Genomic DNA, 25,331 nt, shown 5'->3' with positions numbered 1-25,331 from the left:
CTTTACTTGATGAATTATTGGCATACTATGTTTTACTTGGGGGAATATTGGCATACTCTACTTGACTAGGGGGAATATTGGCACGCTCTGTTTTACTTGTTGCCATTGGCAAACTCAGCTTGACTTGATCCTAGAATCCAATCGGTTCAGTGGTTACCGAGATCTTAAGCTTCAGATGGACGGACAGACAGACAGACATCAAGCTACTTTGTATTATAGATAGACGTTAAGGGGGGGGGGATAAGTGTTGTTTATTCCATCATAAAATTTAAAACCCCCTATCTAACCCCCCTAAAAATTTAAACGTACATTAAACCTGAAACCTTTGTCAGAAGCCTACACTCGAATACATAGTTATCAGCTCCGAATATGCTCCCTTGGATCCCTTACTAGTAGGGTTGGCAATCCGAATTCGAAATCCGTCCATTTTTTTACAAAGAATTTTTTGACTCTTGTATCACTTAGAAAATTTTATTTACAAAGTATTTTATTGGTTCTTAACTATAAGTAAAGTGGTGGGTAGCGCCCAAAGTTTTAATTTATATTTTTTTTACAGTATCTTTTCATGCTTATTTTATGTTAGTTTAGGTTAAGTAAGGGTTAGAAGATGACCGCTGTAGGTTCTAGAATTTTTTTATTTATAAAAGGTCTTGAAAAATATTGCTAGAATACGCTATCCAAAATTCAGAAATCCGCAAAAATAAAACAAGAATCTGCAATCCACGGATTAACCCGCTTTTCTAGGGGCGTATTTTTGTAAGAATCCGAATCCAGCCAAAAAATATTGCGGCTTGCCAACCCTACTTAGTTTACTAGCCTTACCTGTCATTTTGGCTGACTGTGTATAAAACTTAGACTCGAACCCTTGATCAAAATCAACCCAGCTCATTTCAATTTAACATTTTAATCTCTAATCTTTTACAATATAATTAATATATAATGTTAAGATAAATAACAACAAAGACTCAATCTGAAATAAAAACCAAATATAAATATCTGTATAATAAAATATAATCTAAATAGAATCTTTAAAATTATTTCAGAAGTCCCAAAATCAAATTTGTAACAAATCAACAGATTAGTAATAATATATAATAGTCATAAAAATAAAATGCTTGAGTGGGAAAAATAATGACTTGGTTAGTAATAGAAAAAGGGAAGGAGAATAACTTAAATGATAATGTAGCTTCTTAATTATAGCAGAATAAGAATCACAATAAGCTGTAGAAAGTTAAAGAGGGTTGGGTACTTGGAAACTTTAAGCAGGAGAGGGGTCGTCGTTTCAAATTAGACTGTAGGGGGCTGTTAAGATAGATTTGAAAAAAAACATCCCCACTTCTCAAAGTGTATAAAAATCCCCCTCCCTTTTATATGAAAAATACATAAATATAATTAGAATATGGTTAGAATATAATCAGTTAAATATAAAAAAAATTTAAAATTACTTATCTAAAAAAATATATTAACAGGGTCCCAAAATCACATAATTTAATAGATAAAATAATAAAAGACTGAAGATTATCATAATTGGACTAAAAAAAGGATAAATTTCTAGAGTTTTGTTTAAAAATATCATCTGATTATTTGAAGTATAAAAATATCACAGTATATTATTGAAATAACATTTGTATATATAGTTATTATAAATGGGCTATGAGGGCAAAATGCCAAAAAAATAATGACAAAATTATTAAAAATATAATTTTATGACTAATAACAATATCATGCATTAAAAATAATAAAATATAGCTTTTTATACCTAATAAAATTATGATATGTAAAATAAGTATTTGTGATGATAAAGGGTTAAAAATAATTAAAACACAACAAAGCGTTTTCCAAAAACAAAGAAGATATTGGATGTTTTAAAAAAAAGATGTGCTAAAATTAGGTTTGTGTCGCATTAAGTTGTTAAACATTTTTGCACACTTAAGAATTATTCAATTCTTTTCCAGTATTTCAGATATACATTTGACTTTCATGCTTCTAACATACTTTTCTTTCAGAAGAAACCCCCAAAACAGCTGTTAAAACCCATATTTTTAGCGAAATTATTTTTTATCAAACCAAATCAATTAATGCGCACTTTTAAAAACGATTAAAAAATCTCCTTTTGAAAAAATGCAATAAATTTATATAATATGTAAACTACAAGAAAACAATAAAATATTATATAACATGACTAAAATAGACTAAATAGTAAGTTCAACCTTAATAAGTGAATATAATACAACCAATTTTTTAATGTAAAATAATAAGAATATGGCTATGCACATCTATGAAATAATCAAAAAAACATTTAGAATATTCCAGAAAAATGCAATCTGTATTTTCAAATTTAGCTAAATATGTATAGTGTATACAATATAAGGGTAAATGTTACACTTTCCCATCTATAATTTGATTTTTTGATTTAAGTTAGAAAAAAAATAAAGATATAGCTTTCAGGCTTTGTTAGCCAAATATCAAATCCGATTAACTTTCGCTGGATAAAAACCGGTTCTCTAAATATATTTATCGCTTCGAATTAAAAACAATTTTCCACAAGAAAGAAAAAACTAGTCATAGAATTAGAGGCCTCTCTAGGCCAAAAATAGGAATTAATCCAATGATTTTTAATTTTCCTTTTCGTGGAAAACTGTCTATAATACGTCGCGATAAATATACATTTTGATCTTTGACTGTATCGTAATTACACCTAGCTGTCCATAAACTGATGACCTAATCAAATTGAACTAAACTCTTTGCTCTTTTGTACTCACTCATCCTTTGTATGGCGTAGTCAACAAAGTCGAAATCTATCGAAGAATTCGCAGCCTAGAAAAACATTCATATATTATATGGCATAAATAAAAGCTTTCGAAATAACCCCCCCCCCTTAAATAAAAATTACTTCCTCCCCCCCAAATCTAGAATTTTTACTTAATTAAGTTTTAATTTCCCTAGCTCTCTGCGGATTTATTTTGATTTAAGATTAAGTATAAAAACGTTAACCCTTAACAGTTGGGGGAGGAGCGTTTTTAGCCCTTCATCTCTTACAGTATTTGACATAATGGAGGTGGTTGTCTGACTGAGGACAGGAAAAAATAAAAGGGTTCTTTGTTAAGCTTTAGAACAATAATCGGTAGGTAGTACATGTTAACAAATGAAAAATTATTGTACACAAAAAAAAACAACCTAACCTGTATTAAGGCCCAAGCAATCCACAGCAAATGCGCGCACAGCATAAATTTTTGTACAGAATTGAACATGTTGTCAACTTCGCCAGAGCTAGGATCAAGTCGGTCGTGCAATCTGGAAAAGTGGATGGAGTAAAGATTCAAGCTAACATTGACAATTAAATTAAAGTAGCGCAGCACCATTAGAGTAAAACACTAGAAGGAGAAGAACTGTAACTTTCTATCGCAATGACCTTGTGCCGACTCTCAATTGGGTCTTTGAAAATCAACCTATAGTATTAGTAACGGGAATATTAACACAGCGAAGTAGCAGAAAACAATTTGCTAGCAGACGAAAAAGGTCATTGAAAAAGGGGAGGAGGCAGATATCTGTATATACATCTATACTAAAGATCTTTTACATTAACAAAAAGCTTATCAAATTGTTTAAATGTACACAAAACTGTAACTATTCCACTAATAGTTTATGAAAACGAATACATATTCAGTAATTGTAATTCTATAATATATACAGTGTGTTTTTTTTATAAGAACTTTTTTGAAAGCAATTTTACCCCACTTATAGTTATCAGAATTTTAAGATTAATAGCTTATTTTCTTCGTTTTTTAATGCAATTAATAGAACACCAAAAAAATATTTCAGTTTTTATTTAAAAAGTACAGTTAAATCTAAAATTCAAAACTAAGGTGTCAACATCTAAAAATGGTTTTAGCGCATTTTTCTTATGCTCAAATATTCTACATTTGCAAGAATGGCTGCTAACCGCTTCAAAAGTTGAGATATAGAGCTTAAAATGTATACAGATACTATTGGGGACATGTACTAGAACATATCAAAGTTTGAAGGTTATATCTCAACAAGGGAGGGAGTACTGGCCCCCCAAAGTCGACTACAGAAAATCCAATTTTTTCTTGCAAACGGTAGAAGATTTAGGTATAAGAAAAATGCGTTAAACCATTTTTAGATGTTGACACCTAAGTTTTGAATTTTAGATTTTACTGTACTTTTTAAATTAAAACTGAAATATTTTTTTTGTGTTCTATTAATTGCATTAAAAAACGAAGAAAATTAGCCATTAATCATTAAATTCTGATAACTATAAGTGGGGTAAAATTGCTTTCAAAAAAGTTCTCATAAAAAAAACACACTGTATAAAAAGATTTTTATTGTTTTCAGTTCAAAGATTTTTTTCTTGCAATTTAATTGAGAACATTAAAAAACGCTTAAGGAAACATTGAAAAAAAACATTGAAAATACCTACTGAAAAACGCTGAAAACTTTTAAAACATTGAAAAAATACGTTGAAAACATAATCTTAATGAGAATCGCTAAAACTTCTTAATGCGTGTGAACATTAAAATCTCAAAATATTATATTGAAAACCTAATCTTTATATGAATGACTAGATTTTTCTATTACTTGTAAAAATCTAGATAGATGTTTCTTAAAAATAAATCATTTTTAACATAACCTACATTTTAATTCCCTACCTATTGAATTCAGTGAGGTATATTTTAATCCAGTCCATTTGAAACTCTTTGTTTGGAAGCCATTTTCTATAGTCCAACACGCCATCAGCACCCACATGTTCAGCAAAATGATTAGCAATGTCAAAAGCCGCGGGAGCAGGGCCGGCATACTCCATATCAATAAACACAACCTAATACAAGGATGGAAACATTCATAAAGCTATCTTTGATTAAAATACGAACAAGGTTGACAACATCCATAAAAGCGAAGCCTAAAACGGTAGAACAGACGAATATTAACACTAGTAGAGTGTTAAAACTGAAAGCAGAATATAAACGCACGAGTCTAAACAAAATTGTATTTTTGCAAAACTTTGTAAATACAGGATACTGTTTGATGAGGACAAACTTACATTTTAGGACTTGATTATAGAGACGGTTCGCTTATGACATTATACCTTGTTTTAATAGGAATCAGCTGTATTCCAAAAATCAGCATGCTAATAATTCATCTCCCTTACCATTCCAATTTCTACTCTCATATTTGATATAAAAATAGTTCCAAATCTAGCCGCTAGATGCTACTATTTTTTCTACTTTACTTACCCTATTCTTTTGATCGACAATATTGGCAAGTAAGGCATCATTATGACAGAATACGAGGGGAGAACTGCTGCTCTCTAAGGCACCTAGTAGGAAAATAAATATTAAAAAGTTGAATTTAAAAAAAACAAGGATGACAACAACCAAACATCTCTGGGACGATGGTGAAAAGAGAGAAAAGTGAAATATAAGAAGTTATCAATGAGGCGCATTCATAATAGCACTGATAATCACCCATTCTCCTTAATTTAAAGAAAAATAAAATTAAGGAAGGGGGGGGGGAGCTCAAAGCACGATATACACATTAAGGTAAAAAGAGGAATTTGATATTAATTGATTAGCCATTAAACTTGCAGACATAATAAGACTTCAAGAGCTGTGATGCTTCTACTTAATTAGTAATTATACCTTTTAGCATATTATAATCTTGCATTAGCTCGTGTTTTCTTGGAAACTCATTTTGTAATCTAACATAGAACATACATTATTTTTTTCAATAACTTTCTTTATTGCCTTAGAATTAATCCTATGTACTAAAAAAAAGTCAGATGTACGTGTTTGCGTCCATTAATATCTGGCAACTGGCAAGTCTAATATAAATTTCAATAATTTTCTAGAAAGCTTTGTTATAGTAAAAGAATGTTTTGCGCTGATGAAAGGAAAATTATAGGAAATCATTGCCTCTCAAAATAGACAAACGGACAGTTATTAATTACAGAGTAGCTACGCTTCAAAAAGCGCTAAAACAAATGCATGTTTATTCCTAGCGTTCTTGGTAGGATCTTTGAGTTCAGTGGGGCTCATTGATATGAATTTTAACATCCTATTCCACAAACCACAGGGTTCGTTCTATTTACATCAACAAGTTACATTTGATTAGCTTAGGATATTTTCAGTGACTAGCGGAGCTTGAAAATTATAAACAGGTTGATAACTTAAGATCATTTTAAAACAGTTTGAACCTAATATTCAATTTTTAAAAATAGTAGGTGATTAATTTAGAAAAAAAATCTATGAATTTACATTTGGTCTGAAGTTTTCTTTACATTATCTTTCGTTTAAAAGAAAGGTATTTAACTTTTTATTATTATCTGTACCTATTTCTTTTTTAGACTACAAAGAAATCGAATCCAAGTAAATAACTATGCAGAATAAAAATAAATATGAACATCTTTTATACTAAAATAACAATTAAAGGGGGGGGGGGGGGTTAATGCAACCATCTCGTAATCAATGTATAAATGGCACTTAAAATTCGAATTTTGATCTGAAATTTTGCATGAGTAATCCTTGGTAGGTCTATTTTCCCTAAATCGAAAAAAAGTTGAAAAAGTAACGGCTGACGGCTCAGCCGTTTAGCCGTTTTTTAGCTATTTTTAGGAGAAATCCGTCATAAATTACGTAGAAATAAACTTTTTGAAACATATTTTTGCTTTAAATCATGTGAAATGATACAAAAAAACATTTTTTAGATTTCTAGTACCAGCAACTACCGGCTAGAACAGTTTGAAAACGTTTTGGATCGGAAAAGAGCATTATGTGGAGAGAGGTTTCGTGATGGATTTCGCTTGAAAATACCCAACAAATGGCTAAACGGATGAGCCGCCAGCCGTTAGCCGCTACTTTTCCAACTTTTTGTTCGATTTAGGGAAAATAGACCTACCAAGGATTACTCATGCAAAATTTCAGATCAAAATTCGAATTCTAAGTGCCATTTATACATTGATTACGAGATGGTTGCATTAAACCCCCCCCCCCCTTATCTGATCTAATTGCAGCTTCTTTGATTCTTTAACGACGACTTGTCAGATCTAAAATTAATCGCATATACTAAAAAAAATAATTATTGTCTACATTGTCTACAGAAGCGTAAAAGTGTAAACAAATTTTTTATTTGTTACTTGTTTCCTTGATATCTACAGTATGAAATTTCGCCATCATTTTAGCAATCATTGGATAAATTCGCACATCCTAAAAATTAACAAGATTAGTCTTTATAAAACTAAGTGTTTAAAAGAAAGCTCGTACAGACGCTATTTAATGGCGTAACTTTGGACCGGTCGGGAAGGTGTCGGGTTCGAGCCCGAAGCTAAAAATCTACATATAGCTCCGGTATTATATATCTGGTCTCAAGGAGACATTTTTAGACATTTTTACGGTTTTTATATTTATTTTTATTGAGCATCCTAGTTCCTATAAGGAGGCTGTTTGTTTATTTTTCTCAATGTACTAGGTAAACACTTAGTTTACGGGATCGTGTCATAGATTGTGTCCCCTCTTTGTGAATCACCTTAACAGAAACAAGATCAAGAATATCTCCATGAATGAATTCGTAGGCCAGACCGTTTTTGAACATGGCATACAGTTGGCTACCTAGAAATACAATTCTTTTATGTTTTGAAAACATAGTTAACTTATATCTAATTAGGAAGTCATTACAAAAAGTACACAAAAAGGCTTTCATTGTTGAATTCGTCTGCTTAGATAAAAAAAATTCTCAATAAAAAAAACGATTGAAATATTGGTGGCAGGAGTAATGTGGATATTTTGAGAAAAGTAAACAATCATAAAGTTGGTTGTCTGTGTCCCACTTAGTTTAAGATCATACATTAAACAATCTGTGGGTGAGGTAAACTACTAAACATCTTGTGTTGAAAAATAGATGTAATTTATTACTTGGATCTTACACTAGAATTAAGTGAGACTTGTAGCAGACAAAAATAACAATACCCAACCTCCACCCCTATTTACCCCATCCCCTAATAAATGACAGGGGAAATAGCACCGAAATATACGACAATTTACCCCTGTCATAATATTCATATTCTACATCCATTGGTGTAAATAGATCATCTAAAATAATATCAAATTATGTTACCTATCCCAATACTGTGGGCTCTAGTCATGTTGTCGACTTCTGCCTTTCTATCAATAATTGCATCTGTGCCTTCCCCATAGATTCTAAATATTTAAGAATTGGCATTTTGACACTAAAACAAGAGTGGTTGCTTTCGCATAATTCCGTAGAGTTGTGTTTTACTTTTAATATTTTAAAATAAAATTGGAACGCTAATATTCACTATGTACATAGGGTGTTACTTGTTACTTAAACTGCACTGTAGGTGATTCCTCTAATATCCCAAAAAATCTGCTCTAATTTTACTATACTAACATGCATATTATAACGTTAAATTTTGTCAGTTTGACTAAACAGAGCATTTGACTTCAATTTGACGATTTTTGAAAATGATATTCAGGTACCTATCGTTAATTTTTTTAATAATATATTTGTTTTCAATAAGAAAGGAAGTTGTGTAGCGATTATTATTGTTCTACGACTACTCCTGTTTTTTTAAGTCTTAAAACACACAACTTTACGGAATTATGCGAGAGCAACCACTCTCTATATGTTTTTGGGATGTTGAATGTTTCAATCATAAAATGCTGGATTTGTAATCTGTAGGTGTGAGTAAATTCTATTTTAATGACAACAATGACAATATGATCATCTATAAAATCTACGATTCACAAAACATAAGAATAGATAAAAAAAAATCATTTTGATATAAATAGTACTGTGCACTTCATATTGAACATTATTTAATTGGAACAGAATCAGCATCCAAAGTTTAAATTCAATATGACAATTCTAACATGCCCAAATTAACAATAAGAGCTATCCGTTACAGATAAACTAACAGATCCTTAAATGTAAAAAAAACTTTGCTTTTGTCTGACTTTCAATTATACAATGATAAGAATAATGTTGTTTTATTGGTTGTTGTTATGTAAGGAACACTAAATTACTATAAATAGGTATATCAATGGTTGCCTTTTTGACGAAATCATTATAATGTCAAGTCTTTTTCTTGTGCAGTAAAACAACTAAAGGTTAAACAAATAGGGTGTCAAAGCTATTAATCTATATTTTGAATTTCAACATGTTGGCTTTTTGTCACTTACCTAAAGAGAACAGTATCCTGCCGGTTGTCATTATGCCACGCACCAATAAGTTTATTCGTTAGTCCATCCGTAAAAACCTTCCAAGAAACAGAATCTAGACTCCATTCAGGCCTATATATAAATCAAAATAATTGAATAATTGACAGGGAGGCTGAGAAATCAAAGCACAACAAACTCGGAAAAAAATAGTTATAGGCATGATTAGTTTTAAGAAAGTAGATTAGACATTGTGCACAAGTATTGATTTAAGATCGAAATTAAATTACAGCCTCTGGTTCCAAACAATATTTGAGTCCAGAGGCGTGCAGGATGGAGGTGTATCCACCCCCTGGCAAAATTAAGGTGGCGGCATAAAGAGGGTGCGGTGCACCCTCCTGGCAAAATCCTCTGGCCCCAAATGATTTATAACAAAGTAAGACATTTTAGAATAACGTATCATCTTTAAATGCCCGCTTATTTGGTAAATTGGGATTGGTACAGAAATCAAATTTGAGCTTCGTCACTTACAAATGTTGTCGTCCTTGTACAAAATTTATTTAATATATCAATTATCAAGAAGTTAACCTGATATGTTGTAGAATACTAGAAGCTCCATCCTTGATAGTTTCTTCACTTGCGACATCTATGAAAACATCTACAAATTTTATTCCTGTCATTTCTTTACCTAGGCACATCTGAAATAACAACAAAGCTTGTAGAAAAAGGTGAGATCAAAAGGTCTTGGCTGGTTTTGCTAATTTTTAAACGAAAGGGGACGTTTCATAAAAAGTATCCTACGTATAATGCTTGATTATTTTGGGTATAATAACCCAGAGGCATAATTTAAGTATGTTTAACCCCTCTCCCCCTTTAGTTTAGGAAACTAACTTGCAGAGCTCTCCTAACCTTTGCTTAATTTGACCAAAAATACGCTTTCATGAGATATTTTTCATAAAACGTCTCCATATTAATTACTATGACCTGAACATTTAATAATATGAAAAAAGTATCCTTAATTGTAAATGTGGATCCAATAGGAAATACGAAGGATGGCCTGTACGTCCAGCTGTTAGCGGCTTTTAAACTTATTAAACATGTCTTCCTTGATATTTCCGACTCGATCCATTATTTCTAAATCTATTGAACATTATAAATATTATTAGGATGAAATATTAATATACAAAGTCTTGTATAAATATTTATATCACAGGGGTATGATATCAACATTATCTTGTTGTTTAAGAAATGGGTTTCAAAGATTTTTTAGATTGGTCTTATGGGTTCTCTAAGGCAACAGAAATATTTCAAATCTGATATTTATTTATCAATTAACCTGCGTCTATATAAAGGATGAAAAAAAAAACAATTTTAAAGTTATGTAAAAGTTAGGTTAGCTACTTATATTATTAATAAAATGGACATTTTAAAGATTTTTTTGTTACTGTAAGCGAAAATCTATTGTCTTCTAAATATTACAAAATAAATCAACAACCAAATGCAATAATGATAAAAAAAAGAAAGCAATTACATTTTTGTTATGAATATCACATCTAATTCTAAAAGGAGGGATTGGAAAAGTAGCAATTTCTTAATATTAATATACATTAACTTATGTGATCAGACGAGAACTGGTGTGCTCAACATGATATGGCAGTAGAAATGGTGCAAATGGACTATCCACGCCAAGAGTTATAAATGTCAATATTAATAATTGTATGTGTTACACGAAGCCATTTGTTGGAAGATTAAAATCGACATTGTTTCTAAAGACACACTTATTAGAGCAGGAATATAGTATCATTCTTAGGTTTAGCTTCATTAATAGACAATTTCAAGTCTTGTGAAAAAATGGCTTTATTATGCCTTTTTATGTTTCTGTTTAAAGATGTCATGCATTGGCGTGCAGAGGGAAGTGATAAAATCCCCATTTATAAAATTTTGATATACCTGCCTAACCCCCCTAAATTTCTCCCAGTCAGTCAAAACCCTGTGCCCGCCACTGATGTCAAGCATTTTCTAAAAGACCCGAAACAAGATTAAGGAAAGCTAAGCTCTGTATACTTTATTTCTGCGGCAACAAGGGCCTTGCAGCCATTATCATACAGTCTTCCTTCTCACCCTCACATAGTTGACATAATAGTGATAGAAAGGGTATCTGAGGAGGGCCAGGACAACGGCTGCCAGCAGCAACAGGTAGATGTTGATAACAGTGTTTTCATCTGGTAACATACATTTGGATACGGATATGCTGGAATTACTGAACCTAAAATTTTAAATATAAGGTTATCCGTACATAAAAGTCTGTCTGGCCGTTGTACAGATATGGTTCTACTTAACAGTGAAACTTCTCATTAATTGAATAATTAATTAATTTGATAGGTAGTCTTATGTCTAATACCAATCTTTTATTTGACCAAATACTTTTTTGCTTACCTAGCCAACAAAAAAGCCGGATTCTTTCTGTTCCTCCAGCTAAATGAAGACACGGTCCATTCAGTGACTCCGCCCCCGTGGTCGGTAGTGCACCCGTTGTGCGTATGCCCAGTGAAGATTCCTCGGGGACCAACCTTAAACAAAAATACAGGGATCTTCCGGGATAAGATAATGAAGGATAAGTACTTAGTACATCCGCAATTACTATAGATAAAATTCCTACAGTAAATTAAACTATAGGTGAAAAAGTTTAAACTGCTAGTTTGTCCTATCCAATCTTGATTTAATAGAATCCACAAAATTATAAAGAGGGATTTATCAAACTTTTAAAGCCAGTATAATGTACAGTCCTTCTCTGTAAAAATGGAGATTTTCATTATTTCATAGAAGGGTTAACCCGACATGAACAAAGTTAGAGCTCCGTTTAGTCTAGGCATAAAAAAACATCAAAGCAATATCCCCCTCCCCTCCACTGAACAAACTTTTATTAATTTCAAACTAATTAGCCTGTGAAGGAGTGCAAAGGTAGAAAAGTGGTAAAGTCAGTACCAATTATTTAATCAAACCAACCTTATCAAGTAGAAGGCGAGTGGAAGCATTGCTTATTACATCCCATTTCTCTTTGAATCTGTGAAATTTCTCCTCACTGGAAGCTTCATCTAATTCATCACACATCTCATCTGAATCTCTATAGAAATAAACAAGGATGTCAATATCCAAAAGTGGCGAAGCTCATAATTAACACTTCCTATTTTATGAATTAATATTTTTTGTTTCATTTGTCCCTTAAATCTCGCTTACTGCTGGTTTATTTATAAAATAAAGTCTTTTGGTAGTTTTAGACTGCCTATCCCTTTCAAATACATGCTGAAGGCACAACCTCTACTTTTTATAATAGTAACATCAACAAAAAAACTATCAGAACAACTTATGGATTAGAATGTAATTGACCAAGAAAATATTTTTTAGAAATTGCACGACTAGGTATCTCTTTTATGGTATCCAAGTGAATATTTCAGGTTTTCTATCAAACTTGAAATTAGATATACTCAATTTTACAATTTTTATTATTGAATTAACGTGGCAAATTGTTTTTAGAAACTCTAGTAATTGTGCATTATATCATTTTAATATAATGTTGACTTTAATACAGGGACCTAACGGGGACCAGTGCAGTATATTAGCTCTATATTCCCTCCCTCCCTGCTTTAATAGTAACAAATTCCAATTACCTGAAGAGTGGAAAATGAGACATAAGAATAGGTCTGACACAATCTTTACCCTCACACTTCAGCTTGGCACTTAACTAAAATTAATATTTTGTTTGTTGTGTGTTTTTATATCCACCACAAAAAGAAATATTACCAACCCTTCCCCCCCCCCCCACCTTCATAAAAAAAACAAAAAAAAACAAAAAACATTTGAATATTAAAATAGTTTTTGATGCTTCGCGCCATGATTCCAACAACTCCGCCTACCTTATCAAGTCTCTGCTCCGCCTCTTTGCAGAGGAAGCATCCATCCTGATGAAAGGCCATGCTATTGATCAAAACAAAGTCAAGTCCCTTCAACTTCACCCTCTTTACACTCTTACTCTTGTAGGCAGACTAAAATATTCAAAAATTTTCAAGGGAGAAAGGAAACACTGCAATTCTTACAATTCTACGTTTCTCTAAACTTTAACAACTAACAAAGACAGATTTTACACCAAATGAGGAAAGGGGGACAGGGGGGTTGTGATCAATATTATGTCCTATCCCAAAGAATATCATAATCTAGAAATGATTAAGTTTATTGTCTAAATCTAACTGTTGACTGGCTTTTCATGGAAGATTTTTTTTGATTCTGGGTGCAGTGGTTAAAAGAAAAAAACCAAGTAGTTTAAACACTCTTGATTAAAAAGTTTAGATCAATATAAATTTTTTTACCTGAAATCGTTCTAGAAGATATGGAGTCACAGCATAATGAAAACCTAAGAAAAAGTTTATATGATCAAATATAAAACAAGGTAAAACTAAATTGGTTTGATCCAGCTTACACCAACAACGAAATTAATTCGGGTAAAAATCACGAATCCTATACTTAATTTTCAGCTGTCGTCGTTGGGGGGCAACATATAGTAGAATTGACGACCTCTCCATTTTCCCCCTAAATATTATTTTAGATTTTTTTCGCTTGTTTTTTATACCTTTTTCCTTTTATATTTTCAATGTAAAAATAATAAAAAGTGTATGCAATTATTTTAAAAATTGGACTTACCAATATCATGGTTTCCAGCTAAGGCATATCTTTTTGTTTCATTCTTCACATAAAACAAATCATTAAACCTAAAATATTAGAATCAGTTCTAAACCAAACAAAAAAAGAAAGGTTGTATTGGTAAATCGAACCAAACAAGAGATTTATAAAAAATCGTTCTTTCACATTTTTTAATTTCTATTTTCTATCGAGCAGTAGAAAATGAAATATTAAATATGAAATATTTTACATGAAGTGGGCCGGAGCTTAAATATAAATATAGTCTGAAACCTGACGTGACCGTAGAAGGCTACTGAAAATTAAAAACCTGACAATCCTTTTATTTATCTTTCTGTAAACATACAAGTACATTTCATTATTAAAAAATCATTTTACCTTTTGACATAGTATTGAAATTCTTCAGGGGGGCACCACTTCCCCTCGTCGAAGATATCACCCAGGAAAAACACAGCCTCGGGACTAAACACAAAAGCAAGTCTTCTAAGTTATTTAACAATAAAACTTGGAAGATTTCAATAAGTGGGGTTTTTTATTGTGGAGGTCTCACTTGTAGTATTAAAACTAAAAAAGTGCTACAAGACAAAACTGACAAGAAATTTATATTTGTATGCATGTACAACACGACAATAAAAACCATCGTTTAAAAATATTTCTACCATTAACTGAAAAAAATATATATTTTAAAGAAAACAAGATTAATAAGTATTTAATTCATTTACAGCTGTACACAGTGTACATGAAGATTTGCCTTTCTGTAATTTAAGTCTATCTTGATCAACGAGATCTTATAATCAACCCAACGCCAATTGTTTAAAATTTTTGTATTTTTGACTTTCAAAGGGTATTTAATGTAAAGTAGAGCTACTTTATGAAAAACTAGCGGCTTCGCCCCTAGCCTCTAGGGGCTTTGCCCTAGAAGTTTAATCAAACCAATTTTTCATATTTTAGATAAAAAAAATTTATTATTTTAAATTTTGAGGGGAGAAATTTTTTTTTTTTTGGGGGGGGCGGGCCCAGGGTAGTCGACCCCACGATTTTAATTTTAGTTTTTAAAAATAAAAAAAAATTTTTGAAGGGGGGGGTATTTTTAATTTCTTTGGGTGGGTTCGGGGTGTCCCACCCTCCAAGAAAATAGTTATAAACCTTCCCGGGACATATGAGAAGCTACCCTGTAAAGGAGAACCCGATCGGTTCAGCGGTTAGCGATATCCTTCGCTACAAACAAACAGACAGACAAACAGACAGACATCGTTCTACTTTGTATTATAGACTAGCGGCTACGCCCCTAGAGGCCTCTAGGGGCACTTGAGGAGAGAGTTGAATTTAATAATTCAATTTCTTATTTTAGATTTTAAAAGAAAAAGTAAAAATAAATTTTGGGGGGGGGGCGAAAAAATTTTTTTGGGGAGGGGGTGCCCCCCCCCCCTCATTTTTCATTTTAGTTAAAAAAAATTAAAATTTTTTTTTTTTTTGGGGGGGGGGGGGATTTTTCATTTTTTGGGGGGGTTGGGGGTGTCCCACCCCCCAAGAAAATAGTTATAAACCTTCCCGGGACCTATGAGAAGCTACCCTGTTAAGGAGAACCCGATAGGTTCAGCGGTTAGCGAGATCCTTCGGTACAAACATACAAACACACAAACACACAGACACACAAACATCCTGTTACTTTATTATAAGGATATGGATGGCAATCCGGATTTGGATCCGGGATTCGGAATCCGCCCAATTTTTGGGCAAATTTTGGAATCCGGATCCGGAATCCGTTTTTTAATAGCGGATTCCGGATTCTTAATTGGTAGGCTAAAATACAAATAACAGTTTTTTTTCAGACAAAACTTATTTAAAATGTGGCAGACATATACATAAAAAGTATTTTATTGTTTCTTCTTAACTACAGGTATAATGGTAGCTAGCATCCAAAGTTGCGTTTTTTTTGTAAATATTTATTTTCATTTCACAGCTTTTCATGCCTCGTTCATTTTTTTAAAAAAGGCTTTTAAAATACAACTAGAATCCGGAACCCGCCAAAATTAAGAATCCGGAATCCGCAAGCAATCCGCCACTTTTTTTGACGGATTCTTTTAAGAATCCGGAATCCGAATCCGGCCCAAAAATTTGACGGATTGCCATCAATAATGAAAAAGTTACCTAATTGTTTATTGATTAAAAAATTACTTTGAATTAGATTCTAACGCGACGCTTCTAATAAATACGGACTAGAATGGCGCACCTGAAATATGTATTTGCAGTTTGGAAGGATCTGTACATCTGCCATTCTCTACGGAGCTTATCAAACCAATGCCCGTTTCTGGAACCTAGAAATATACTAAATTAGAGTAGTTATTTATCGCATCATATTGTAGACATATTGTGGCCCGGGCAACAAACCTGGTCTTAATTTTTTCATTTTTATATTAATATTTGTAAAAAAAAATGTCTGTAATACTATGCTATACATGATTTTTTCAGTATGGCTGAGAACCGGTTCTAATCCATCGTATATTAAAGCCATGCTGGAAAAACAAAACAAAAGATAATAAATAAGCTTTGAAAGAATTGTTATATTATCACTTGGATGTTGCGCCAGATTTTTTATGTATGATAAAGTGATGCTGGCAGCCTAGCTGGCTATAATAACGATACCCCCCATTGACGACAAATTTTCCTCTATAAATATAACCACGTATATCCTACATCCATTTCTTTCAGTTTTATAGGTGAGAGCTGGGTGGGATAGTCTCTTACATTTCTATTGGTGGATGGTTGTAGTTCACCCACCCATAGCAAAACAAAAAAGTAAGGGTGGATAAAGTTAGGAAATAAGGCCAAGTGATAATTATGTGTCCAAGTGAACAATAATATAAGGCTGACACTACAATAACAAAGATAATAACATCCATAAGTAGCAAAGCTCATATATATATGAAGGCAGATAAAAGAAAATTTGACCAAAAAAGACAGACATAATGTTCAATGATCATATCTACACAAAAAAAAGGTAGAAGCACAGCAGTTTCTAAGATCTTAGACAACAAAATTCAACCATTACCTAAAAGATGAGTATCAGCAAGGATCATGGCATCTACGGTTCCCTCATTTTTTACAGGCTCCCTGAAAAAAAGGTGTAAAATTTTTAGATTTTTTAGCTTTTATATATAAAATGTCTGGGATGCTTATAGGCTATTTTAATTTTAGATTTAACCTTGGAATAATTGTCGGCAATTTTTTTGCCCTATATCTACCTCTTACAATAAAGCGACCCCTAGATGCTAGGGGCGAAGCTGCTAGTTTTTATATAAAGTAAAAGGCAAATGTAATACGTAATTTTATTTGTTTAAATGGGGAGGGGGGGGGGGAGCAGAGAAATAACATCACAGTAATAAGATATAAAAATAATTTTATCTCAAATTATATTTTACTTTAGATGGCCATTTTTCAACCCTGCCTCCACCCATTCCAAAATCCATAAACAGAAAATAAAAAAATCTTACTTTGGATATGAACAGTAGTAAAGGGTCACATAGTAGATAAGAAATTCATTGTATAGCACAGTAAGTGTTGCTAATAGTAGACAACCTAAATATAATATTATATAATAATACATTGTCACATAATAGATATTGTAAAGCATAGTAAGCGTTGCTAATAGTAGACACCCTAAATATAATATTATATAATAATACAGGGTCACATAATAGATATTGTAAAGCATAGTAAGTGTTGCTAATAGTAGACACCCTAAATATAATATTATATAATAATACAGGGTCACATAGTAAGTAAGTGTTGCTAATAGTAGACACCCTAAATATATATTATTATATAATAATACAGGGTCACATAGTAAATATTGTATAGGACAGTAAGTGTTGCTAATAGTAGACACCCTAAATATAATATTATATAATAATACAGGGTCACATAGTAGATATTGTATAGCACAGTAAGTGTTGCTAATAGTAGACAATCTAAATATAATATTATATAATAATACAGGGTCACTTAATAAATATTGGAGAGCATAGTAAGTGTTGCTAATAGTAGACACCCTAAATTTAATATTATATAATAATACAGGGTCACATAGTAGATATTGTAAAGCATAGTAAGTGTTGCTAATAGTAGACACCCTAAATATAATATTATATAATAATACAGGGTCACATAGTAAGTAAGTGTTGCTAATAGTAGACAATCTAAATATAATATTATATAATAATACAGGGTCACATAGTAGATATTGTATAGCATAGTAAGTGTTGCTAATAGTAGACACCCTAAATATAATATTATATAATAATACAGGGTCACATAGTAGATATTGTATAGCATAGTAAGTGTTGCTAATAGTAGACAATCTAAATATAATATTATATAATAATACAGGGTCACATAGTAGATATTACATAGCATAGTAAGTGTTGCTAATAGTAGACAATCTAAATATAATATTATAATAATACAGGGTCATATAGTAGATATTGTATAGCATAATAAGTGTTGCTAATAGTAGACAATTTAAAAAATAGTAAAAATGATAGTTCATTAAGTGCATTCAATAAGTTCAACAAAATAGTTATTAGTGACCCTCCAAATATAATTATGGACGATAATTGATATGTACCTCCACGTAGATCTTTCATATCAAAACTATTTTTAATTCTGGTTTGCACTAACTAATCAAGATTTAATTTAAGTCCCATAAGGTTTTAAGACATCGAATAAGAGAAATGAAACTTTGGAGAGCAGAATAATTTACAGTTAAATATCCCCTTCCTCTCTGGTAAAATATAAAAAAAACAATTTTTATGTTTTTTTGTAGGTACAAACTATAGGCGTACATTTTTTTAGTCATACAAAAATAATTCCTTACCTTTAAAGAGTTGAAGTCTTAAACTCATGATTATGGATTAACTTTGTAGGATCACAATTAACAACGGTCAATCAAAATAGTTTCTAATTTTCAGTATTTTCAAATTGCTTGATTTCAAATTCTTGTTTGAAAATGTTATCTTGAGAATCACTGGTTGCCTCCCAATTATAAGTGGTCTCTTCAAATACTTTACTCCTGATTAAAAATGTCAGATTTTAACTTACACTTAATTGAAAAAAAAACCTGCCCTCAAGTCCCCAAAATTTGTACACTTTATAACCAATGATATAATCGGATTGTTCTAACACTTCAATTTAGACTTTCTATATTTAACAATCTGACATTCCTTGATTCCACAGTAAATCCCAGTTTTTCAAATAATTTTTCGCTGGCCGTATTTCCAAACTTTATCTTGGCAATGTATTTCTTTATTCCAAGTGTCTAAACAAAACAAAAAAATATTAGGTGCAAATAAAACAAATATTTATTAAAATTCATTTTCAATTAATATATTTCTGCAACCCTGGACAAAAAGAGAGTAAACAAAAGTAGAAACAAAATTTGTATCCAATAGGTAGTATTTTTTCACTTTTCAACTACTGAAGTGTAAAACACCCTAGAATTGAAAAATATATCGAAACTAATACTGTAACTATGGACTAAGGAAATTTTGTATAATTTCAATTGAAGTGTTTGACCATACATAAAAAAAAACAATGTTTTTAGAAACTTTTAAAAACAATTTTGCCTGCATGCTATTCAAGATTAACCTCTGTCTGTACTTAATCCTTTAATAATTTTCATATGCTCTACAACTAAATCAATCCGTCAGTATGTTTCTATGTTACCTGAACACCATACTGTATCATGAGAGAAAGAGCTTGTTGTCCAAATCCTTTTCCACGGGCAGAACTCTCTACTATCATAATCTCTGCCTAAATATTTTTTTAGTAACAAGGATGACAGCATCCCATAAAGCGAAGAACAAACGAACAGTAACATTTACAGAAAAAAAACCTTTTAAAAACTTAACAAGCAACAAATTCTTCAGTGTTTTTTTTATAAAAATTTTTGCCTTGTTATTATAGGAACCACCAAAGCAAAATTTAAAACTAATATCAAATCAATAAGAAATCAAATGAACGTATTGAGTCATTGACCTTATTTTCAACCTAATGAATCGCTACGCTACCGTTTCCCGATTGAAATAGATAAGTAGAATGTAGATTCTATACTAACTATTTTTAACGTTCAGACAGACGGCGACAATCAACCTTCTCACTATTTTAGGATAAGAAGATGATTTTATATTGATGATGACATCAAGAGGGATATGTTAATTGAAGACAAATAAGAAGATTAATAAGAAGAATGCTGGTTATGAAGTCATATAGATATAATTTCTGTGATGTTATCATGCTGTCTATGTCAATGTGCAATCCAATACAAATACTTATGGTCTGATGTGTTTCAGAGTGGATCAAGCTTGTAATGCCCCAAGAAAGGTGAGCACCATTCTTGACGCGCGAACGCTATTAGTATAGAAAAGCTTAATAAATAAAAACTAACATCCTATTATTTAATAATAGGAGAAAAGATTAGGTAATGATGACCAAAAAAATAATACTATAATATTAATCTCTGGCTGATACGCCACTATTTTCAACCTATGTTAAGATCAGCTATTTACCAAAAGCAATTTTTCGGCCGCTAGTTATATTTTTTTCTTTTTTACGATTTCTGTTGGAACTCGGGAGGTTGGTGGTACCCTCCCACAAAATAGTTTTGAACCTTCTCAGGACCTATGAGAAGCTACCATGTAAAGGACAACCATATCGGTTCAGTGATTAGCGAGATCCTTCGGTACACACAGACAGACTGACAAACAGACAGATACCCTGTTACTTTATTATAAGGAAAATTTACCTCAGCAACAGTTTCATCGTCATCGTTCTAAAAAATAGAGTATGTATAACTTTCTATGTGTATGTAAATTAAGATTTTTGAAACAACCTGCTTGATTAGTTTTAATTTATAGAAGAAACAAAACTTTCTATAGTTCTCATTTTCCATTACAGTGTTAAAGTATGAAAAATCATTAATGACAAGACTTAATTTTAATGTTTTTTCAGCATAATTACTCACACTTGTAATGTAAGAAAAGTTAAATAATACATAGGTACGATTTAATGAAATAAAAACTTTAGATAAAAAATTTGACCCACCTACTTTCTGTTTTATTTATAAAAAAAAAAGTTAAGAATTTCTTTTGATAAGGGTTCATTTTTTTGTCGGGGCGATTTCTCTTGGAAGGGTGTTGGTAACCTCTCCTCCAACAATACCGGTTCAGCGGTTAGCGAGATCCTTTGGTACAGACTGACATATATCCTGACTTTTATATAAGGATTACCTGTTGAATAAAAAGATTAGTATCTCCAACCATACACTCTATTTCATCTAGGCCTTCATCTACCTTTTCCTTGACAATTTAATATTTATCTTACAAGCAAGGATATTTGTTTGCTTAATGAGGATATCAACACTGCTAAGCATATTAAGAGGAGAGTAAATTCTGGAAAACTAGAGAACCTTAACATGGATTTTCAAGAAATATATCTAAGCTTGTAATATGCGATAATTAAGTTATTTCATTAAAGATATTTTGGAATAATATAATCCTTCAAATGTTTTAGTAGAATGTGATAAAGGGGGGGGGGGGGGGGGCGAAAGTGACACTTTTTGAAACCAAAACTAAAAGTCAAAGGAACTCAACTAAAAAAAGAGTTACAGGTCTGACATTTTGCATGGCAGTTGCTTTATAGGGGTACAATATGGAACTGTGAAGAAACGGCGTCGCAACCGCCGAAAACCGCCGAGAAAAGACAAAAAAAATTCGGCGGGAAACGGCGGTTTTCGGCGGTTGCGCCGCCGTTTCTTCACAGTTCCATATTTTACCCCTATAAAGCAACTGCCATGCAAAATCTCAGACCTGTAACTCTTTTTTTAGTTGAGTTCCTTTGACTTTTAGTTTTGGTTTCAAAAAGTGTCACTTTCGCCCCCCCCCCCTTTATCACATTCTACTAAAACATTTGAAGGATTATATTAACCAAAAATGTCAGTTGGATTGGTGATTGTTATCAAGAAAATAGAAATAATATTTTACATTTGCAAAAGATAATCCTTGATTTCAACCTAACTTTCAAGGATAATAATTAGCATTCCTTTTGTTAATGTTCCCTCTCAGATTTGTAAATTGTACCTTATCTAAAAGTATGAAAGTACACTTGTCCTTGTCTTCTCTCCAAGATATTTGCATTTCATACTCCTCCTCCAGTGTTAAAGGTTCGGATCCGGTCAATTCCTAGACAAACAAAATTTGTAAGATCAAATATTTCATAGGACGTATTAGATATCCTTTAATATGAACTAGTATATTTTTGTGTGCTTGTCTGTTAATATCTCGCTAAGAACTTAAATCTTACTTTTTGGGAAAGCTTCATATTGATTTTAATCTATTTCATTTTTAAATTCAAGACATGAACTAGTGTTATGCTATTTTTCTGTGACCTAGATGCTGATGACGTAAAAAGTCTAGAACTTACTTGAAGTTCAGTAGATTTCATCCACTGGTGATATTTTTCTACATGCTCCTTCTGATAAGGAACCAGAATTACATTCTTTCCAACAATCTAAATAAGCATTGGTTTTAACTAAGCATAATAAGGGGGGGGGAAGTTTGTACACTTATAGGAAATGAAATTCAGTATCAAATTTTGGGAGGGACGTGTGGGTTTGTGTTTATAGTTATCGACCTAATTCTTTTTGTAAAAGCTCTTATATGACTGGATGTACACGGAAAACTTTTAAAAATGAATTTCGGGACTTTCCTTCTAGGGGCTAGTGGAGCAAAAGACCCCCCAAAACACTAAAAATATGAGTTCTGAGCTTATTTTTAGAGATATCAACCTGATTTTTTTAATGAAAACTTTTTAAAAATAACTGAACTTAGTAACCATTACACATTTCATTTTGGGACTTTCCTTCTATGGGCTTGTGGAGCAAGAGACCCCCCAAAACTAAGAATAGGAGTTCTGAGCTTATTTTTGAAGATATCAACCTGATTTTTTCAAAAGAAAACTTTATTAAAATAACTGAACTAAGTAACCATTACACATTTCATTTTTGGACTTTCCTTCTAGGGGCTTGTGGAGCAAGAGACCCCCTAAAACTAAGAATAGGAGTTCTGAGCTTATTTTTGAAGATATCAACCTGATTTTTTAAAAGTAAACTTTATTAAAATAACTGAACTAAGTAACCATTACACATTTCATTTTGGGACTTTCCTTCTACGGTCTTGTGGAGCAAGAGACCCCCCAAAACTAAGAACAGGAATTCTGAGCTTATTTTTGAAGATATCAACCTGATTTTTTTTAAAGAAATCTTTTTTAAAACAACTGAACTAAGTAACCATTACACATTTCATTTTGGGACTTTCCTTCTAGGGGCTTGTGGAGCAAGAGACCCCTCAAAACTAAAAATACGAGTTCTGAGCTTGTTTTTTAAGATATCAACCTGATTTTTTTAATGTAAACAGGAATTCTGAGCTTATTTTTGAAGACATCAACCTGAATTTTAAAGAAATCTTTTTAAAAATAACTGAACTAAGTAACCATTACACATTTCATTTTGTAACTTTCCTTCTAGGGGCTTGTGGAGTAAAAGACCCCACAAAACTATAAAAAGGAGTTTTGAGCTTATTTTGAAAGATATCAACCTGATTTTTTCAAAGAACTTTTTAAAAATAAACGAACTAAGTAACCTTTACAGATTTATTTTTGGGACTTTCTTTCTAGGGGCTAGTGGGGCAAAAGACCCCCTAAACACTAAAAATATTAGTTCTGACCTTATTTTAAAAGATATCTATCAACCTGATTTTATGAGGAAAACTTTTTTCACATAACTAAACTACGTAGCCACAACAGATTTTTTTTAAAAATCAGGTTGATATCTTTAAAAATAAGCTCTTAAAAATATTTTAAGTGTTTAGGGAGGTCTTTTGCTCCACAAGCCGCTAGAAGGAAAGTCCCAAAATGAAATGTGTAATGGTTACTTAGTACAGTTATGTTAAAAAAATATTCTTTAAAAAAAATCAGGTTTCATTTTGGGTCTTTCCTTCTGGGGGCTGGTTGGGCAAAAGACCTCCAAAACGCTGAAAATATGAGTTCTGAGCTTATTTTTAAAGATATCAATTATGTGTAATGGTTACTTAGTTCAGTTATTTTAAAAAGTTTTTTTTTTTTAAATCAGGTTGATATCTTTAAAAATAAGCTCAGAAATAATATTTTTAGTTTTGGGGGTTATTTGCTCCACAAGCCCCTAGAAGGAAAGTTACAAAATGAAATGTGTAATGGTTACTTAGTTCGGTTATGTCAAAAAAGTTTTCTTAAAAAATCAGGCTGATATTTTAAAAATAAGCTCATAACTTCTTTTTTTAGTTTTTGGGGGTCTTTTGCTCCACAAGCCGCTAGAAGAAAAGTCCCAAAATTAAATATGTAATGGTTACTTATATCAGTTATTTTAATAAAGTTTTCTTTAAAGAATCTAGTTGATATCTTTATAAATAAGCTCAGAACTAATATTTTTAGTTTTGGGGGTCTTTTGCTTCACAAGCCCCTAAAAGTAAAGCCCAAAAATAAAATGTGTAATGGTTACTAAGTTCAATTATGTTAAAAAAGTTTTCTTTGAAAAAAATCAGGTTAATATCTTTAAAAATAAGCTCAGAACTCATATCTTTAGTGTTTTGGGGGGTCTTTTGCTCCACAAGCCCCTAAAAGGTAAGTTCCAAAATGAAATGTGTTATGGTCACTTAGATCAGTTATTTACATAAAGTTTTCTATAAAAAATTAGGTTGATATCTTTAAAAATAAGCTCAGAACTCCTATTCTTAGTTTTGAGGGTCTTTTGCTCCACAAGCCCCTAGAAGGAAAGTCCCAAAATGAAATGTGTAATGATTACTTAGTTCAGTTATTTTTAAAAAGTTTTCTTTAAAAAAAATCAGGTTGATATCTTAAAAAACAAGCTCAGAACTCGTATTTTTAGTTTTGAGGGGTCTCTTGCTCCACAAGCCCCTAGAAGGAAAGTCCCAAAATGAAATGTGTAATGGTTACTTAGTTCAGTTGTTTTAAAAAAGATTTCTTTAAAAAAAATCAGGTTGGTATCTTCAAAAATAAGCTCAGAATTCCTGTTCTTAGTTTTGGGGGGTCTCTTGCTCCACAAGACCGTAGAAGGAAAGTCCCAAAATGAAATGTGTAATAGTTACTTAGTTCAGTTATTTTAATAAAGTTTTCTTTAAAAAAATCAGGTTGATATCTTCAAAAATAAGCTCAGAACTCCTATTCTTAGTTTTGGGGGGTCTCTTGCTCCACAAGCCCATAGAAGGAAAGTCCCAAAATGAAATGTGTAATGGTTACTAAGTTCAGTTATTTTTAAAAAGTTTTCATTAAAAAAATCAGGTTGATATCTCTAAAAATAAGCTCAGAACTCATATTTTTAGTGTTTTGGGGGGTCTTTTG

The 25,331-nt window shown here is 31.7% G+C and overlaps 4 protein-coding genes across 40 annotated transcripts in view; all 4 read right to left on the bottom strand.

The window, feature by feature from the left end:
* Gos28 (golgi SNAP receptor complex member Gos28) overlaps positions 1–2,720 on the bottom strand; it is a 66,161-nt gene extending 63,441 nt beyond the window's left edge. For all 19 annotated transcript variants that reach the window (XM_080160688.1, XM_080160708.1, XM_080160689.1 and 16 more), the window contains exon 1: positions 823–2,720. In XM_080160688.1, coding sequence (XP_080016814.1) covers positions 823–889 — 67 coding nt within the window. In that variant the 5' untranslated portion in view covers positions 890–2,720. The remainder of the gene's footprint in view (positions 1–822) is intronic.
* LOC145318944 (ethanolamine kinase 1-like) lies at positions 964–9,889 on the bottom strand. Of its 5 annotated transcripts, none has more exons than XR_013879602.1 (12): positions 9,780–9,889; positions 9,216–9,326; positions 8,131–8,213; positions 7,543–7,625; positions 7,163–7,223; positions 6,019–6,103; positions 5,661–5,722; positions 5,256–5,338; positions 4,671–4,840; positions 3,183–3,294; positions 2,652–2,817; positions 964–2,520 (listed from the first exon to the last, which is right to left on the bottom strand). XR_013879602.1 is itself a non-coding variant. In XM_080160687.1 (11 exons), the coding sequence occupies exons 1-11, from the start codon at positions 9,887–9,889 to the stop codon at positions 2,722–2,724; spliced, it is 1,056 nt and encodes a 351-aa protein (XP_080016813.1). In that variant the 3' UTR covers positions 964–2,721. The 5 variants fall into 5 exon arrangements, 1 of the variants encoding a protein (XP_080016813.1); XR_013879603.1 differs by having other exon boundaries at positions 964–2,504; XR_013879605.1 differs by having other exon boundaries at positions 2,668–2,817.
* On the bottom strand, positions 9,889–18,956 carry PGAP5 (Per1-like protein PGAP5). 15 transcript variants are annotated; one of them, XR_013879600.1, is made up of 14 exons: positions 18,760–18,956; positions 17,378–17,462; positions 16,936–16,997; positions 16,117–16,201; positions 14,262–14,345; positions 13,887–13,954; positions 13,556–13,599; positions 13,106–13,234; positions 12,860–12,933; positions 12,198–12,315; positions 11,628–11,761; positions 11,256–11,457; positions 10,176–10,996; positions 9,889–9,948 (listed from the first exon to the last, which is right to left on the bottom strand). XR_013879600.1 is itself a non-coding variant. In XM_080160682.1 (13 exons), exons 1-12 carry the CDS (start codon positions 18,785–18,787, stop codon positions 11,292–11,294), a joined length of 1,077 nt encoding a protein of 358 aa, XP_080016808.1. In that variant the 5' UTR covers positions 18,788–18,956; the 3' UTR covers positions 9,889–11,007; positions 11,256–11,291. The 15 variants fall into 15 exon arrangements, 8 of the variants coding, with proteins under 8 accessions (XP_080016808.1, XP_080016807.1, XP_080016809.1 ...); XR_013879601.1 differs by having other exon boundaries at positions 10,176–10,968; XR_013879595.1 differs by having other exon boundaries at positions 10,176–10,968; positions 11,298–11,457.
* A 112-nt stretch (positions 18,957–19,068) lies between these two features.
* On the bottom strand, positions 19,069–22,382 carry Mnat9 (microtubule-associated Nat9). Its single transcript, XM_080162484.1, has 6 exons — positions 22,362–22,382; positions 22,019–22,120; positions 21,170–21,238; positions 20,686–20,712; positions 19,608–19,694; positions 19,069–19,200 (listed from the first exon to the last, which is right to left on the bottom strand). Exons 1-6 carry the CDS (start codon positions 22,380–22,382, stop codon positions 19,069–19,071), a joined length of 438 nt encoding a protein of 145 aa, XP_080018610.1.
* Positions 22,383–25,331: the final 2,949 nt, after the last annotated feature.

This window comes from Acartia tonsa, chromosome 5 (genome assembly GCF_053477335.1).
Source record: "Acartia tonsa isolate MP-2025a chromosome 5, ASM5347733v1, whole genome shotgun sequence".
Classification (NCBI taxonomy): domain Eukaryota; kingdom Metazoa; phylum Arthropoda; class Copepoda; order Calanoida; family Acartiidae; genus Acartia; species Acartia tonsa.
Note: the sequence above shows the minus strand (reverse complement) of the source record. Positions and strands in the feature narration are given on the sequence as shown.